Source organism: Marmota monax, unplaced genomic scaffold (assembly GCF_021218885.2).
Source record: "Marmota monax isolate L192 unplaced genomic scaffold, Marmota_monax_Labrador192_F-V1.1 WCK01_AAM20220418_F8-fsc00009, whole genome shotgun sequence".
NCBI classification, from domain to species: Eukaryota; Metazoa; Chordata; class Mammalia; order Rodentia; family Sciuridae; genus Marmota; species Marmota monax.
In genome coordinates, this window is record NW_026694710.1 from 28,893,277 (window position 1) to 28,910,903 (window position 17,627).

At 53.1% G+C, this 17,627-nt stretch overlaps 1 protein-coding gene across 9 annotated transcripts in view; it reads left to right on the forward strand.

The window, feature by feature from the left end:
* The first annotated feature begins 53 nt into the window (after window positions 1–53).
* Gak (cyclin G associated kinase) overlaps window positions 54–17,627 on the forward strand; it is a 46,876-nt gene continuing 29,302 nt past the window's right edge. For 6 of the 9 annotated variants that reach the window (XM_046423756.1, XM_046423758.1, XM_046423757.1 and 3 more), the window contains exons 1-6: window positions 54–306; window positions 5,174–5,235; window positions 5,936–5,995; window positions 6,797–6,911; window positions 11,195–11,337; window positions 14,962–15,087. In XM_046423756.1, coding sequence (XP_046279712.1) covers window positions 162–306; window positions 5,174–5,235; window positions 5,936–5,995; window positions 6,797–6,911; window positions 11,195–11,337; window positions 14,962–15,087 — 651 coding nt within the window. In that variant the 5' untranslated portion in view covers window positions 54–161. Of the gene's footprint in view, window positions 307–5,173; window positions 5,236–5,935; window positions 5,996–6,796; window positions 6,912–11,194; window positions 11,338–14,961; window positions 15,088–17,627 lie in introns of those variants that run through there. The other 3 variants (XM_046423760.1, XM_046423763.2, XM_058572489.1) reach the window with 3 other exon arrangements.

Below are 17,627 nucleotides of genomic sequence, written 5' to 3' on the forward strand. Positions count from 1 at the left end.
CCGCGAAGGGTCGGGGGCGTGGCTCCATGGCTCGACGTGCTTGCGCATTGACGTCACGGCGCGGGCGGAAGATGGCGGGGCTGTGCTTCGGCGGCCGCTGACCAGGCGGAGTGCAGCCTGAGCCCCAGCCCGGCTCCCGCTGCCGCTGAGCGGCTGCCGCCATGTCGCTGCTGCAGTCCGCGCTCGACTTCCTGGCGGGCCCGGGCTCCCTGGGCGGAGCTGCCGGCCGCGACCAGAGCGACTTCGTGGGGCAGACGGTGGAGCTGGGCGAGCTGCGCCTGCGGGTGCGGCGGGTCCTGGCCGAGGGTGAGGCCAGAGCTGGGCCCTGGGGTAGTCACGCTGCCGGCGACAGGGTCAGCGGGAGGGTCACCATTGGGGACGTGGGTCAGGACAGTCCGGGAGGGTCACCACTGGGGGTGTGAGTCTGGGCAGGGCTGGAGGGTCACCACTGAGGACGTGGGTCAGGCCAGGCCTGGAGAGTCACTGCTGGGGGCGTAGGTCAGGCCAGGTCTGGGGTGGTCACCCCTGGGGGCGTGGATCAGGGCAAGGCTGGAGGGTCACCACTGAGATCGTGGGTCAGGTGAGGCCTTGGGGTTACCACTGAGCGCGTGGGTAAGGGCAGGCCTGGAGGGTCACTGCTGGGGGGTCTGGGTCCCAACTTCTTTGTTGAGGGGTAGACTCAGGCTAGGGTCAGGCTGGAGGATAATAGATATAGAGGAACCTCCTATATTTGGGACTGAAGCTCTAACAGTTGTTGGGGAGGGAGAGGAGGACCCTACACACTAGAGTCAGGAGGTGAGCAGCATTACTGGGGGGCATAAGCCATAGCTGTTTGCATCACACCAGGACTGCTATGTATTGGGGACTGGTTTTCCTGAGTTCCCAGAAGTTCCTCTGGTTGCACACAGCATTTAAGCAGTGGCAGTCCTGTCCTATTTGGGGAGGGCAGACAGTGCCTGATGCCCTAGTCTGTTTCTCTCTTGAAGTCAGTGTGTCTCACCCTTGAACATCTTTTGTGGTGCCTGTGTAAGTCACAGGAAGCAGAGCTATTATCCATGGACTATACAGGACTTTGCTGGATGGATATGGCCATCATTTATGTCTTGAAGTCATCTATTGTTGGTTTTATTTGTAGCTTTCTGAATGTCCTCTTCCTTCCTCACACAGGATTGGAATGTCTCTTCTGGGTCTTCCTTACTTTTTATCCAGTGGTGTCCAGGGACGCATAAGTTCTCACCAGCTTTGAAATTCATGGGCTAAACACAGTCGTGTTCTGTTGCATTGATTTGAGGCGGGAGGAGTGGGCCCTGACCAAGTCTGAACTCTCAGGGTTGGAGGGTCAACCTTCTGAGCCCTTTGGGGTCATTTGTGCTCTATTGGGGGCTGAGAACTGGCCGAGTATTTGGATGTTTTCATTCTAGAAGGCCTGAGGGGATTTTCTGGTTGTAGCACCATCACATGCTTTTCCCCAGCATGTCCGTAAACAGATTTTTGGGTGTGATTTAGGGAGAAACTTCTGATGCTTCTTTTAGAGATGGGGGCAGTGCCCCCACTAAAGTTCTGAAGTGTGATGTTCCCTTATATCTGTTACAGTAACAAAAGCTTGCTCAATTTAGTTTATTTACTGTAAAAATGTCAGGCAGTTATCTTCATTTTTCAGGAAATTCATACTGGACAGGACCTGGTTTAGGCCCTGTAGAATGTGAAATGAGATGCATGCTCAAATGGCTAAAGAACAAGGCCATATGGAGCAGGCAGTACAGCATTGAAGTTGTACATGCAGCTGGGGAGACCTCTGGAAAGGGATTGGCAGAAGACAGCAGCAGGGTGGGGGGATCAGGGTGTACCCTCCTGGGCTAGGGGTGACCTGGGCTAGGAGGGCATTTGAGATGAAAGTAGTCCTGGTTGGTAAGAGAAGGAGGTTCATGCAAAGCAGGAAGTTTATGTAGGTCACAAAGCACCCAGGATAAAGAACCAGGAAGTGTGGGTAGCCACTGTGGCTGTGTAGACAGCTGGTTTCCCTTTGCTCTCTGGGCAGCTGAGAGATAAAAATAAGCAGAGCAGCTATCAGTCATAGATTTCTTCCTTTTGGATTCACTGGGTTGTTTGAAGCTTCTTTCTGAACTGAAACAGGGAAAAATCTTTAGTATTTTATGTAGATGTATTTAAATATGTTTCTTGGACAGTAACCAGACACCATAGGCTGCTAGGATTCAGGCTCTATGAATGTGAGGAAGGTCCACCATTGGAGACCCTTGAGTTTGCAACTTCAAAAGTTTGCAATTTCAAAAGTCTTTTGGAAAGATAATATGGTGTATGGCCTATATTTCATGAGATATTCCTAAAGGGGCAGGAAAAGTATTCTGTAGTTAAATACCTTGATATTTTTATAGTTAAATGAAGAAATATTCTCAATATGGGTTAAAGTCTGTAAGTGGCTCTGTCCATTCATGTCAGGTTTTGTCCCATATGAGTTTATGATAGACCATGTTTTGCTGTCACTCAGTTTTCATAGCTTTTACACATTTGGACCTGGCGTGTGAAAGGGTTGTTGGACAGAACTATGGAGCCAGATAGTTTTCTAATCTTTTCAAATTTTATTCTTATTCTTCATTTTTAAAAAATAAGACGATTACTGGGAGTATCAGCCATGCTAGAGGTGCCCAGTCCGAGCATGTGCTAGGTGCACTCTTTGTGTTCATACTCTGTGTGCTGCTGCTGCTTCTGAAGCTGGTCACTAGTTCGGAGGCAAGGTCGCACTGCGGGGCCGACTCCGGCTCTCTGTGCACATGTGGCTAGTGAAGTGGATTGAGGTAGAAAATGAAAGCCATGCCACATGGCTGTCATGGATTTAAGTGTCACTAGCTCTTGTGTTGGTTTAGATATGACATGCAGTTCCCATCAGTCACAGGATCTCTGTTTCTTGCTCCAGAGCCTGTGTTCTCTTGGGGCTGTGCTCTGGCCTGAGGCACAGGAGGGCACATTCCACCGAGCTCCCAGGGCCTCTTGGTTGCAGGCCTAGCTCCGTACCCATCTGCCTCCCAGACACCACTTTTGGAGGGCCCTCCCTTTACTGCTATAGAACGTTCTGAACTGGGTGAGGCAGAGGGAGTATTTAGTATTGCCTGACAATTGCAGAGTTGCCACAGCAGGACTCTGGGCTCCTGCTTTCAGGGCCCATGGAGGCAGGATTGATGGAGGAGAGCTCTTCTGGCCACAGGGTGTGCTAGTGAGGTTTTTAGGAGCAGAGTCCTAGACGGGCACTTGCTGTGTCATAGCACATAGTTCCTGCTCCCCAGAGTGCCTGAAGCCCTGATGATGAAGGTCTTCCCATGTTTTTTCTCCAGTTTTATTATAGTTTTGCAGTTATGCACTGTGTCCATGGTTAGGGCCATCTAGTTGATGTATGTTTAATTATTTAAGATGTTGCCAAAATGTTCTCCAAAGTAGTTGTAAGCATTTGGCATTTCCCCAAACATGTGTAGCTTTCCAGGTGCTTCACATCCTAAACAACACTCGATGTGGTGTTTAAAATTGTACACGTCTGACAGGTGTTTAGAAGACTCTTGTGGTTTAAATCTGCATCTCCTGGATGGATAGTGACGGTACTCCTTGTCCTGTGTTTTCCTGCCCCTGTCATATTTTTGCTGATGTGCCTGTTTATGTCTTTTGCTCATGAAAATTTCTCTTTAATGAATTTTGGATTTTTTTTTTTTTTTTTTTTTGTATTTTCTGAATAGAAGTCCTCTACCAGATACATGATTTGCAAGACCTGAATAGAGGGCCTTGCATGCACAAGGGTTCATTCCCCAGCACCACCACCATCAAAAAAAAAGACCTGATTAGAGTCTTATTTTTTTTATCCTTCAACCAGTATATTTTTAAAAAGGAGCCAGGCACAGTGGCCCACACCTGTAATCCCAGTGACTCTGGAAGCTGAGGCAGGAGGATCGCAAGTCCCAGGCCAGCCTTAGCAACTTAGCGAGGCCCTGTCTCAAAATAATAAAGAAAGGGTTGGGATGTGGCTCAGTGGTAGTACACCTCTGGCTTCAATCCCACTGCCAAAAAGTGGAAGAAGTTCTCTGTCTGGTGGTGTCTGGCCACCTGTTTTGAGTGGATCGTGCTTTGGTGCTGTGTCTCCATCCTTGCTGCCTAACCATGGGGGTGTGGTGCACAGCAGGCCTCCGATTTTGCTCTGGTCCCACAGCCCTTGTGAGTTCCTGTTAGCTACAGTAGCTTTCTCGTAGAGCTCACCCGATTGTCTGTGTGGAAGGTCACGTCCTGTGTGTGCAAGACCCTGGCAGGACACTCCCACTGTGCTGCAGAGCAGGCAGGAACACACTCCTGCCTGGTGCTTGCCCTTGTCCTGGTGGCCGCTCTTTGTCAGGTGGAGGAAGTTTCTTTCTGTTCCTAGTTTGCTTGTGGTTTTAAATTTCACTGTGTGAGTTTTTACTTGTGGGAAGCGAAACAAAGCTAAGCAGCACCCACTTAAAAGCTGTAGGATTTGATAAGTTTTCAGATGTTAGATCTCCTCTGCTAGTCATGGCATATTATCCCTGTGTTTATTGGCTTTGATTGGTTGATGTCTATCATATTAGAATTAAGAACTTATAAAGAACTCTCGCCCATTTTTAAGTGATTCTGCACCACCCCCACCCCACACCTGCCCCAAACTGGAGATGGAACCCAGAGTGCTCTACTACTGAGCCACACCGCAGTCCTTTTTATTTTTATTTTGAGACAAGGACTCACTGAGTTGCTGAGGCTAGCCTCGAACTTGCAATCTCCTTGCCTTGAGAACCACTGGGATCAGAGGCATGCACCCCAGTTCTGGCTCATGAGTGGTTTGATCTGCACTTTCCACTGGACATGGGGCAGCAATGTCCCCTTCTCACTGGGTGTCAGCAGCTGTCCTTTTTCCATCAGTCTTTCTTCCTGGTCCGTCAGTTGTCTGTGCCCTAGTTGTTCTGACTCTCCCTTCCCTGACCTGCCTGCGCTTTCTCTTTCTGCCCCTGAAGCAGAACATGAAAAAGGCAGTGGCATATTAATTGGGTTGTATATTTTCGTGGAAAGCAAATTTCTGTCCATAGCCATAAATCTGGTTTGTGTTGTACTTAGTAAAGTGTTTTAACCTAAATCATAGCACCAAACTGACAGATATTTTTATTTTCAGGAGGATTTGCATTTGTATACGAAGCTCAAGACCTGGGAAGTGGCAGAGAGTATGCATTGAAGGTAAGAAGGGATGACCAGACGTATCACATGGCTCTGCTTTGCTGTGAGGAAGCCTCTGGGACTGTTTGCTGCAGGGTGTTTCCTGCTGCTCAGTCGGTTTGTTTGTCCTGTCTCCTTCATGTCTCAGGGCTCACCTTCAGTTCAGCTCTCCAGCTTGGGTCAAGGACATTTCTGTCCTCCAGGAGCCAGTTGGCCTTGTAAAGAGACGTGAGAGTGAACTCACCATGGAGTCACATGCCAAATAGTGGTCTAGGAACTGAAGGGGTTTCAGAGACTGGCACAGGACATGTGTCCACAGTGCATCTTCAGAGAGCAGGCACTGGAGGAGGGCCTAGACCTGCGTGGCAGCAGCAGGCCCACTTGCTGGAGGCTGGAGGGCCGCCTTGCCCTGATGGCTCCGGGGCCTGGTCTTGTCACCCCACAGCGCTGCCCACCTCTCTGAGAACCTTCTCTCCTCCTCCTTGTGTATCTCATTCCACTCTGACGCACGTGGGAGAAGCTCCTCTTTTGTGTTCTTGTTTTCTGGGCTCCTCAAGGCACTTGACAGATCTCCGCTTCTGTCAGGGCAAGTGTGGAGGTTGGACAGGGCATGCTCCTAGATGCAGTGCTCTTCCTCCCTGGGTGTCTGTCTGAGATGAGGCATTATGTAAAACGGAAGGTAAACAGTCTTCCACCTTTTTTGTGTGCTATTCCCTGGCAGAGGTTACTGTCCAACGAAGAGGAAAAGAACAGAGCCATCATTCAGGAAGTTTGCTTCTTGGTATCCTTTTCCTGGGACTGAGAGCCCGCATGTCACTTAGGTGGACAGCCTGCATCAGGCTGTGAGTACCAGCTGCCCAGAGGCTGCTCTGTGATGTTCTGTTTGATGTGTTAAAATTGACCTTTTGCTTTTACCAGACTTCCTGTTGACCATTTCCAGTGAAAAGCAATTTTCTTCCCTGTTCTCTGTCCCAGGGTCACAATAAAAGATTCACAGTGTCGGGAAGGGAGTTGTTGTTCCTGTCTTGAGAGGTCTCCATGCCAGTCGGGTGGGCCACTTGCCACAGGGAGAGCCCTGCTTTGTCCCTGCCCCTCCGGCCCCAGGAGCTGTGTGGACAGTTTTGGCACAGGCAGACTTCCATACAGCTTCACCTCATTGCCCCCTACTCAGCCCTCCTCATGCTGTAGTGACGGCAGGCTTCCAGGGCCCTTCTTGTCTACTGTCCTCAGTCGTGTGTCCTCCCTGAGTGGGAGGCTCACCTTCACCGTGGGTCAAGTTTCCAGGCTCTGTAGCTGTGGGTGGCATGGGCACAGTCTCTCCTCACAGCCTCTCTCCTGCGGACCCCAGTGCCTTTGCCTGCTTCCTCTTGGCCTGCTGCACTTCTGCCCTCCCACTGGCTTCCTCCCACACTCTGCCCTCTTGTAGCCTTGCCAGCCTCTTGCCCACCTTTCTGCTTGAACGCACTAGACTGAGGCAGGGCAGCAGTCATGCCTGGTGAGTCTTCATGGATATACGTTTATTTTAAGTGCACAAAATTGTGAACACATTTATGCACATTCTCCTTTAACAAGACACCTACAGAAGAAACTTTCTGGCCACCCCAACATCGTCCAGTTCTGCTCTGCAGCATCCATAGGAAAAGAGGAGTCGGACACTGGGCAGGCCGAGTTCCTCCTGCTCACGGAGCTCTGTAGAGGTAAAGTCCCTGGAATCTGAGTTGTTGCTTTGTGACTTGTTCACACAGCTGTGAGGCATCCCCAGGTCTCTTCAACACAGCTGGAGCAGTGCCCAGGCATTGAGCGGCCTTTGGGTTGTCTGGAGTGGGCTTGTGTTTCCCTCCTGGGCTTCAGGCTCTGAGGGAGCAATCTCCTTATGTCTTTCCAGCAGCCAGATGGGCTGGCCCACAGCACCCTTGGGCCCCTGTAGACAGGGACGAGGAGTGCTGACAGTGCCCGTGGGGCTGCTTGGTCCACACTTTGCAGGAAGGAGTAGTGCTTGGTCCGGAGAGGAGAGAAGGCGGGGGGTGGGGGTTGTGACCTCAGCAAGGTCATGCCCAAGAAGGTGGAGGGAAGGCTTCTGGGCCCGCAGGTGGGACAGGGAAGAGTTGCCTGGTGGAAAGTCCTGCGACAGAGGTTGTGTGTGTGGCCTGGGTGGTGCCTGAGGCAGGGCCCTGGTTCTATGAGCCCAGGGTTGCCTGTGAAAGGAAACTCCAAGGAGGCTCCTCCACCAGGGGAGTCAGTTGCCGGGCATTTTCTGAGCTCTGTCTCGGGGGGTGTGTTACCCACAGCCAGGGAATGCTTCCCTGAGAGATGTGGCCATGGTATGAGTGACAGCTTGTGCGCCCACGGCCCAGGCAGTAAATGGGGGACAGAGCAAGAGTGGCAGGGAGCCCGTGGTGGAAAGGGAAGCTCAGCCATGTGAGAGCTGCCACCCACCACCCAGTCCTTCCTCGGAGACCGTGAGCAAAGCTGCTGTGATGGCAGAGTGCACGCAGCCCTCGGTGTAGGCTGCTGGGGGTGGAGGAGAAGGGTGGGGCCTGGCAGATGGCCAGAGGGAGAGTGGCTGGGGTTGCACACTCAGGGAGCAGTGGTCCTGTGCTTCAGGGAGGACCCTGGGGTCCCGGTGGGTCGTGGGCCCTTCCAGGGCACAGGAGGAAGGTGAGTGGGCTGCACACTGCTTCTGCGCACCACACAGGTGCCCTGGGCTGGTGGCCTCCATTGGCAGTGCTTCTCCTCCAGCCTTGTCCTGCCACTGCCCCGCTCATCTGCCCATTGCTTATCCTGCTACTGGGGACAGGAAACAAGACTGTGGGGTCAGGAGCCATTGGAGCTGAGAAATACCATCAGGTGACAGTGGAGACATTAACTCCTCAGCAGTGTTTTGTTTTCTCAGCTTTTTATCCTGAAGTTTTCAATCTCCAGGAAACATGCAACGAGTGTGTAGATGTTCTAGATTTTTCCGTATGTGACATGTTCTCACAGTTGCTTCACCTCCCTCAGGTTCTTGCTGAATCATTAAAAATCAGCTGCAGGGGCTGGGGCTTAGTTCAATGTCAGAGTGCTTGCCTAGAATGTGTGAAGCACTGGGTTCGACCCTTAGCACCACATAAGCATAGACAGACACAGTACAGGCATGCTGTCCGTCCACAACTACATGAACAAGAATTAGCTGTAAACGTCAGCACCAGGCATTCTTCTTCTTCTTTTTGGTAGTAGGGATTGAACTCAAGGGTGCTTAACCACTGAGCCACATCCCCAGTCCTTTTTGTTTATCTAAAGACAAGGTCTCCCTGAGTTGCTTAGGGCCTCACTAAGTTGCTGAGGCTGGCTTTGAACTTGCAGTCCTCCTGCCTTAGCCTCCTGAGTACCACCGTGCCTGGACAGGACCAAGCAATTTTTACGCACGTATTGTCTGAGATCAGGAGCATCTTCGTTCTTTTTACGGTCCTGAGTAAACCTCTGCAACTTGATGGCACATCATGTGCAGTGTTGTTCAGTGATGCCAGTTGGCCCCGGCTTGCTTCTAGCATTTTCCTGTGCCTATGGCAGACCCATCTCCTGTTCTCAGCTTATGGGCTTGCTGCTCCAAGCTCTGGCTTATTACCTCTGTGCTCCTGGGTGGGACTGATAGCCAGGTCAGAGGGCCAGGGATCTGGGTCAGGCCGGGGTCTCATTTTCCTTTCTGCTTTCCCTGACCCTGAGGATGAGGCCCACAGTGCACCAACCCCTTCCTGGGATGGCAGGAAGCCTCGTGTGCTACAGGTCCTGCTTCTGTAGTCCTGGTTTTCTTTGGTTGGAGGTGGTATGGGGAGCAGTGTAGGTGCTCTGACGCTTGTACTGGGGTGGTGTGGAGGAGACAGGAGTGGCTTGGGTGCTGTCCTTGTGCATGGTGTTGTGGAAAGGGTTTGGCCGCCACCACCTAGCCCCGCTCCATAAGGAATGCTGTTTCCTTTTGTGGTTACCCAGGTTCCTCATCCCCATGATGGGCCAACAAATCGTGCACTTCAGGGGGTGCTGCCTGAGGACCCCTGGGGTGCTTGTGGACACCACAGCCATGCCATCCAGGTGTAGGCAGAGTGGGGGACAAGCACTCTCTGAGAGCCTCTACTCCTCCCCAGGGCCCTCATTCCACCAAGGGCCTTCCTTCCTCTGAGGGCCCTCATTCCTCTAAGGTCCCCATTCTTCCCAAAGGCCCCCATTCCTCTCAAGGTGCCATCATTCCTCTGAGAGCCCCTGCCCCCCACCCCTACCCCAAGAGTGCCCAGGTCCTCTGAGGTGCTGCAGATCCTGGCAAGTAGGTGGGTTGGAGGTAAGGAGGGGTTTGGCTCAGGTGGGGATTAGAGCCAGGGTGGGCTGGCTGGCAGGCGGGGCCTGAGGTGCTCTGGTTGGGGACCACAGAGGCTGCTCAGGCACATCTAAAATCCCAAGTGGCAACACAGATTGTAGGGGAAGGAGTTTACCTAGGCTGTGCTGTGGGCATCAGCCTGGGTCTTCTGCTGAAAAGTCCGGTTATAAGAAGGCCTAACTACTGAGTTCAAGTGAGGCCAGGATGGCAAAAGTGGGTGTTTCCTCCTTTTAATAGTGTAGTGAAGGCACTGAGTGTGGAAGTAGTCCTCCAGAGCCTTAAGTCCAGACTGCTGCGCCTCCTGACAGCCTCCTGGGGACACTGCTGTGTGCATTGAGGTGTGGACCTTGTCCTCCAGAGCCATAAATGTAGACTGCTGTGCCTCCCCACACCCTCCTGTGGGCACTGCTGTGTGCAGCCCCAGGTACTGTCCAGGGAACGTAGCTGGATTCTTGAGTCAGAGTTGAGTGTAGGCATTGCCAGTGCAGGAGGACCAAAGCCTGCGATGGAGTGTCCCCTTAGATGGGGTGGCTGGATGAGGCCCCTGGCTATGAATGTCTGGGCTATGAGCCAAGGAGGGGAGCCTGGGGCCTTCCAGCCAAAGACCCACGGTGTGGAAGTCTTGTGTGGGACAGAGTGGGGCCATGTGGCTGCAGGGTGTGCACCTGGGGCTTGTCAGGCATGGCTGTTTCCTTGCTCTGGTACTGAGTGGGGTAGGTTGCTAGGGTGCAGGTTTTAAAAGTTGGTTGGGTCCCAGGGTGAAGGGGGACTGCAGCTAGATGGGAGTGAGGCAGTGAGGATAGGTTGAGTGTGAGTAGCCTGTGGAGGCTCCGTGCGTGTGCACAGGGTTACTAGCAGTGGCCCAGCCCCAGAGGCTGAGGTCCTTGGCCCTGCCTTTGGTGCACTAGCCAACTTAACCTGAGATTCCTAGTTCTGTTGGTTGCTCAGGCCATGAGCAGCTGGGCTGTGCCCACCACAGTGTGCCTGTGGTCCCTGGGCTGCAGAGCCATGGCCAGGATGTGGGAGCCCACGTGCCTGCACAGTTAGTAGAGTCAGGCTGGGATTGTGGCTGTGGAGGTGTCCTGGTCATGGATATATAGTCATTTCTCCTTTTCCTGTTGAGTGTGGTATTCCACCCCAGCCCCATAACCACGTCTAACCTAAGCAGGCAGTGGTTGCTTCACCAGAGACCTTGAAATCTCCCATGACAGTTCGTTTCTTGATGGCTACCTCCAGTGGCGTGCTCAACTCCATGTCACGGGGGCCTGTGAGCCCTTTTTCCTGGGTGCTGGTACCTTGGTCCTTCGCCCAGTTGCAGGGGCGTTTCCTGACTCAGAGCTCTGCAGTGTGATGATTGTGCTTCTCATGCTGCCCCAGGATGCCCCACGCCAGTTCCCACTGTGACACTACCTTTCCCCCTCCCCTGCCCCTACCCCGGACCTAGGGCTGCAGTTATGCCTCCTATCCACAGACTTTCCTACAGCTGCCTGAGAACTGCCGGGAGTCAGGCTGGACCCTGACTGTGGGTCAGAAACTGTACAGGTTCCTGGCAGTCAAGGCTGGACCTGAGCACCTGGCTCGAAGCATATGGCATCCGTCAGCCCCGGGGTGATTAAATGTACTTATCTCTTTTAGGGCAGCTGGTGGAATTTCTAAAGAGAGTTGAATCTAAAGGCCCTCTGTCCTGTGACACCATTCTGAAGATCTTTTACCAGACGTGCAGAGCAGTGCAGCACATGCACAGACAGAAGCCACCTGTCATCCACAGAGACCTCAAGGTACCAGCTGCCATCAAAAGTGCTTGCTGGGTCCCTTCCTGCCTGTGTCCTTGTGGGGTACAGCGAGGCTTCGTGGAGGCTCCCTCTGGTCTCTTGGGTGTTCTCACCCAAGCGACTGGGCTCTGGGCCTGCACTCCTTGCTCTCCCTGCTGTCTCCCACCCTGCACCAGCAGCTGTCCCTGCTGCCTAGCCCTGGGGGGGCAGTGCCTGTGGGAGCAGGCCTGCCGCGTGGTGCAGTTGAGGGTCACATTGTGGTCGTCAGGCTCTATTCTTCAGTCCCCTTCCTGCCAGCTTTGCCGCTGCTTGTCTCTCTCGTGTGGTGGGTTCGTCGGAACTCCACTGTGTTCTCAAGAGTATGTGCCACAGGAGTCTTCTGGTGGTGGCCTAGTTTTCACTTCCTTATCCTATCTTAAAAAACCAAGATTTGTGAGGATCACCTGACGTCTGAAGCTTGTCCTTGTCCTGACCCCTTACGTTAGGGACCTGGACGCACATCTTTGTGGGAACAGGGATGTTCCTTAGTCGATTGTAGCCCTGTTGTTGCCCAGCAAACGAATGTCACCTGGAGTTCCAGCTCGGGCCTAGCCTATTCCCAAGTTCCCCAGTTTTCCTCAAAGTATCGTATCTCCTGAGGTCTGTGAGCCTGAAGCAGTGCCCACCACGCAGGCTCTAGAAGCAGCCAAGGTCTCCTGGGCAGACCCTCTGAGTGCTCAGTCGGCCTTTGCTGCGTCTGGTCTGTTCACCTGGAATTGGCTGAGTGACACTAGGTGGGGCACCTCATCACCCACCTGCGCCCAGGCAGGTGTCTGCCCATCCTGGCTGGGCCACCAGTCACAGTAGGGTAGTGTCCGCTCCTCAGTGGACACCAGTGGAGGGTGGGTTTTTTGTGGCACAATGAATTTTCTGGCTTATGTCTTTTAAGTGCAGCGAGTTTTGTGTGTATTAAGAAAAATAGAAAACACAGAGTTAGTTGGGGAAATAGTCGGTTTGTGAGCTTGGCCTGGTTGGCGTCACTTGTCCTCCAAGTAAGAGGTGTCCTTTGCTCCACAGTGTCCTGTGGTCTCTGCTGCAGGACACACAGCTCCACCCAGGCTCTTCTACCCCAAGTGCCGCTAGCCATGAAATGCTAGCCACTGCAGGGCTCAGCAAGGCCTCCAGGCCTCTCTCCACACTGACCCCAGTGTCTTGATTTCCTCTACTGATGCATGTTCTGCACCCACCCAGGGCAGTGTGCCTTTCTGCCCTGGGACATCAGGAACGGACTCTTGTGGCACACGTCCTCCTGTGCCTGGCTGCTTTCGCTCAGTGTTGCCCATGAGATCTGCCTGCCTCATATGTGGCCCTGCCTCCTGGGGTATCTGTCATGGGTGAATGCTTCCACACTGCTGCCTTGTTCATGGTGGGCTGCTGCTCTGTGCCCGCCGTCCCTCGGGAAGGGCACTCTCTGTGGGCAGGAGGTGCAGGGAGCTGTGGCTGGAGGGCATGGGCTGATCCTGGCGGACCCCACCTGGCTTCCTGCTTGCCTGCCCTGGTACCGCAGGTGCTGCGACTCTGCAACCTGAGGGGGTCCAGGTTGCCATCCTTCCTGTCAGTGAGACTGGCTGGCTGCTCATGTCTACTGGATGTGGGTTCCTCTTGGGGAGGTCCTGTCTCGTTGTCCTCTCCCTGGCGAATGCAGATGCTGGTGCTGCTATGTGGGGTAGGCCTCATCTGGCTGCACTCCTGCTCTCAGGGAAGGTCCTGTGTTGAGTGTTCTTCCTGTAAGCCAGAGCCCCTAGGCTCTCTGCATAGGAGTCTGTTCTGTTTTCCTGAGGACGCCATTTTGTCCCACAGGAAGGTGGCCTTGTGTACTGTCTTCTAAAGGACTTGTGCTTTTGTTTGAGCTTAGGAGTGTCAGTGTTTGTCTTTTCTGAACTGGGACAAAGTCATTATCCTCTCGCTTGTCCTCTGGTGCCACCTTGTCATGAGCATGGCGTCTTGGTGGTGCTCTTGGGCCAGGCTCCCTGTGCTAGTACCAAAGTCTCCTGAAGGCCTAAGTCTGGTCTCTAGGATTGGGCCCTCTCTGGCCATCTGGCTGTCCATGCAGTCTCTATGGTTGCACCCTCTTTGGCCATTTAGCTTTCCATGCAGACTGTTGAATGCCTTTTTCAAATTCTGCCCAGAACTTTTAAGAATTTCATCAGAATTTTTGACCTTCATGTAGTGGTTGACATAGTCATTCAATAAACCACCAGACTTCAGGAATCAGGACCCTGGCTCTGCTGGCCGCTGGGTTTCAATGCATAGGAAATCCTATAACATGAGTGGGTATGGCTGGGTGCCAGTAAAACCATGTACTGGAGTTGGTATTTTCTGTGATTTTATGTATAGTGGAATGTAATCTTTCATTTTTTCAGTCATTAAAAATGTAAAAACTGGCCTGGTGGTATAGCTCAGAGGCAGAGCACTTTCTTAGCATGGGGAAGACCCTGGGTTCCAACCCCAGTGCTGCATAAAGAAGTAAAGTAAATTAAATCGTAAAAGCCTTCCTGGCTGTTTGGCTGCACCAAAGCTGGCGGCAGCCAAAGTGGACTTGGGATCACGGACGGCCACCCACACCCTGCGGCCCTTGGGGTAGGTCCGACATCTATACAGTTGCACTTCATGTGGGAGCATGATTAGTTGTTGGTTCAGGATCTGAAAGTGCCCCTCATCTTATGCTTTCTGCACAGAGGTCTTTGCCCATCTTTTCTTGGGCGTATTCCTAGGCTCTTGATGCGTTCAGTGTAAAAGGTATCTTCTATTCTCTTTTCTTCCACTTTCTTGAAGGCTCATTGTCGGTCTCGTGTTGTTGATTTGGGTGATCTGCTTGATTTATGGTTAATTTCAACTTTAAAATTTCCTGAATTGAGGCTATGACAGGAGGATCCCAAGTTCAAAGCCAACAACGGCAACTTAGTGAGATCTTGTCTCTAAATAAAATGTAAAAGGGCTGGGGATGTGGCTCAGTGGTTAAGTGCCCTTGGGTTCAATCCCTGGTACCAAAAAAAAAAAAAAAAAGAAGAAGAAGAAGAAGAAGGAAGAAGCCAGGCACAGTGGTACATGCCTATAATCCCAGCAGACCACAAGAGGATCCTCCTGTGACAGAAGGATCACAAGTTCAAAGCCAGCCTCAGCAACATAGTGAGGCACTTAGCAATTGAGTGAGACCCTGTCTAATAAAATATAAAACAGAGCTCCATATGTGGCTCAATGGTTAAGCACCCCCTGGGTTCAACCCCCTTTACTAAAAAAATAAAATAAAAGATGATTTCTCAAAGTGTGTGTTTAATTAAAATAGGTACACATTGCTTCTGCTCAGGAAGGACCTAAGACTCGAATTGCTTCCCTGGGAGAGCAGCCCCTCTGCTCCCTCCTCCTGCCCCATCAGGCTGTCGCCAGCCTGCAGCACCTCCTGCACCTCCACGCTGCAGTGCTGCAGGCCTTGTGGGTCCTCTGGTGGCTCTGTGGCCAGCAGCCTTGACTTGGTGCAGGGGACTGTCTAGTGAGGCACTTGTTCTACCTCATGCTCTCGTTGGCTTCTGCTGAGGTCTTGGCTCAGTCTGCACCCCAAGTTTATAAGTACTGTCTTCTGGAATTTTGCAGGTTGAGAACTTATTGCTTAGCAACCAGGGGACCATTAAGCTGTGTGACTTTGGCAGTGCCACAACCATCTCGCATTACCCTGACTACAGCTGGAGCGCCCAGAAGCGAGCAATGGTGGAGGAGGAGGTGAGGCCTGCTGCCCGAGTGCTGCTCCTAGGTCCTTCCGCAGTCCCTTTCCTTTCCCTTCTCAATCCCTCATGTACAAGCCTGAGCATGTCCCTGTGAACCACGACTGGGCCTGGTGTCCTGGGGGCCTGTCCTGTTCTAGGCTGCCCTCCATCTGCCCTCCACAATATTCTTCTCATCTCACCCTCTTCCTCGCAGCAGATGGCTCTGAATATCTTAATGCCTGTTTTCCCTTGGATGTTTATTATTAGGTGCACACAGATGTGCCATGGCAGTCCCTTTAAGTGCACAGTTCAGTGGTGTTAATGTGTGCTTGTTCATGGCGTTGTGCAGCTATCACCACCACCATCTCCTGTTTTTCAAAAGTATGGTTTAGAAGTGCACCTCCATGTGGCTCTGTCCAGGAGATCATGCAGCAGGTGGGCTGCACTGTGGCTCAAGTTCTGCAGTAGCTTGAGCTCACAGTGTCTGTGTGAATCCCATAGACAGAACTGTTCAGAGCAGAGAGCCACGGGCTGGGGCATGGAGTCTGACAGAAGGCTTCAGAGGGTGGTGGGAGATGGCCCTTCTGTGGGGCATTGTGCATGGAGGGTTGGCCCCCATCAGTCTGTCCTGCGTGGAGCTTGCCTTGTGGCCAGGTTGCTCTGTGCAGAGGTGTGCACCTTCCTCCCGTGCTGGAGGTGGTGTGGGAGGAGGTAGTGCTGCTCCTGCTTGCTGCCTGAGAAGAACACCGCCTTCTTAACATGGAACAGGACTTACCAAAGAGCTGTGGGCTCTCAGGAGCATGTCCTTGGGTCAGAGCCATGCTTCCTGGTCTTCCACTTTTGTCACAGGCCTACTGAAAGGGCCACATGCTGAGTGCCAGCCATGTTGTCTCGGGTTGGCTGGCCAGTTCCTCAGGAGGAATTGGACCATGTGCCGAGCTGGTCAGAGCACAGGGAGGAGGCCTGGCCTTTGCTGGCTGCCTCACAGCCCCACTCCGCACAAGAGTATGGGGAGGAGGTCCCCATGGCCCCGAGGATCTAGTACCAGTGGAGGTAGCGCCATCAGCCATCTCCAGTGTGGACAGACCATGGGGTGCCATGTATCTGGTGCTCCTACAGCATGCTGCCACCTGCCACAGAGGGCCTGCTGGAGGTGTGTGAGCTGGCTGCCCTGGGCTGCCTGCAGTGCAGCTCCCCTGAGCCTTCTGTGCTGCTGCGCGGCCTTCGATGCTCTGCGCGTGGCCGAGGCAGGATCTCGTGCCTGCTCGCTCGTCTTCACGGGGACTGTGGTGCCACATTTCCCATGGTGAGCATGTGTCCTTAATTGTGGTACAAGGATGTCCTAGATCTGCTTCATGCTGGCTCCAGGTTCTGACCTTTTTCATCTGCTGTGATTTAAATATGGTTCGTTCTCCTGAACACAGGTTGTAGTTTAACCCCATCATGAGGCCCCAAGAGATAGCAACCTACCCTGAGGCTCGTAGGAGTCTTTTGGAGGGCCATCAGGGTTAGGTGAGTCATCAGGGTAGAGCCTTTGGTAGCTTTACATGAAGGGAGAGCTGTGTATGGTGATCACACTTGTGATCCTAGCTACTGTGGAGGCGGAGGTGGAAGGATGACAAGTTTGTCTCAAAGAATAAAAAGGACTGGGGTGCAGCTCAGCAGTAAAGCACCACGACGTACAGATGGCAGTGTGCAGGGTGCTCTGCTGCCTCCACATGAGCTGGGCTGCCCTGGGGCCCTGCCAGCAAGACAGCTGCCACAGATGTGCACCTGTGACCCTGGGCAGAATCAGGAGCCAGAGCAGCCCACTCATGCTCGCCTGGTCTGTGGCATTGTGTCAGTGTGGTAGAGAATGGCTCTCACCGTCATCTGGAGTGCTGGTGACGGGAGTACTGATTGTTCTCTGCTACCCCGAGGCCCTGAGATTGCCTCCTCTGAGACGCCAGAGCAGATGTGCTCACTGGTGCACACGTATGCGTGCATGTGTTCACATGTGAATTGTGTGCCTCAGCTCGCATCCCCAGGTCTATGCCATGCTCCACGCCAGCCAGCCCAAGGGCTCCTGGCTGTGCTCCCTCCTTGGCGGGAGCTCAGCTACCAGTGGTGTTACTGATGTGAGTTCTCCCAGCTGCAGTCCCAGGTGCCATCAGGTTGAGCCCAGAGCTCCTGGCTGTGCGTGTCCCTCAGGAAGGTCGCTCCTCGCTACTTTGTTGGACAGGGCTTTGGGGAGCAGTCGCCAGGTGCCCTCCCCTCATGGCTCCGGGTCCCTGCTGCTCAGTTTCCTCCTGGTCCTGTAGGGGTGTCTTCACCCTGCCCCGCTCTTGGCTGCTCTTCTCCCCATCCTGAAGTGAGTCTGCAGTGGTCGTGCTGTGTGTCCTTTCTGCTGGGAGCTCTGGTGGCACTGTGCCCCACCCTGCACCACTGTCCTGTGGCTGCCCACTTGCCAGCCTCAGGTTGTTGCCTGTGGACCACAGGTCTTTCAGAGGACAGTGCATCCTGTATCCCATCTGTTGAAGAAGTGGCTGCTGCTGTGTGGCTCCTGGGCCTTGGCTG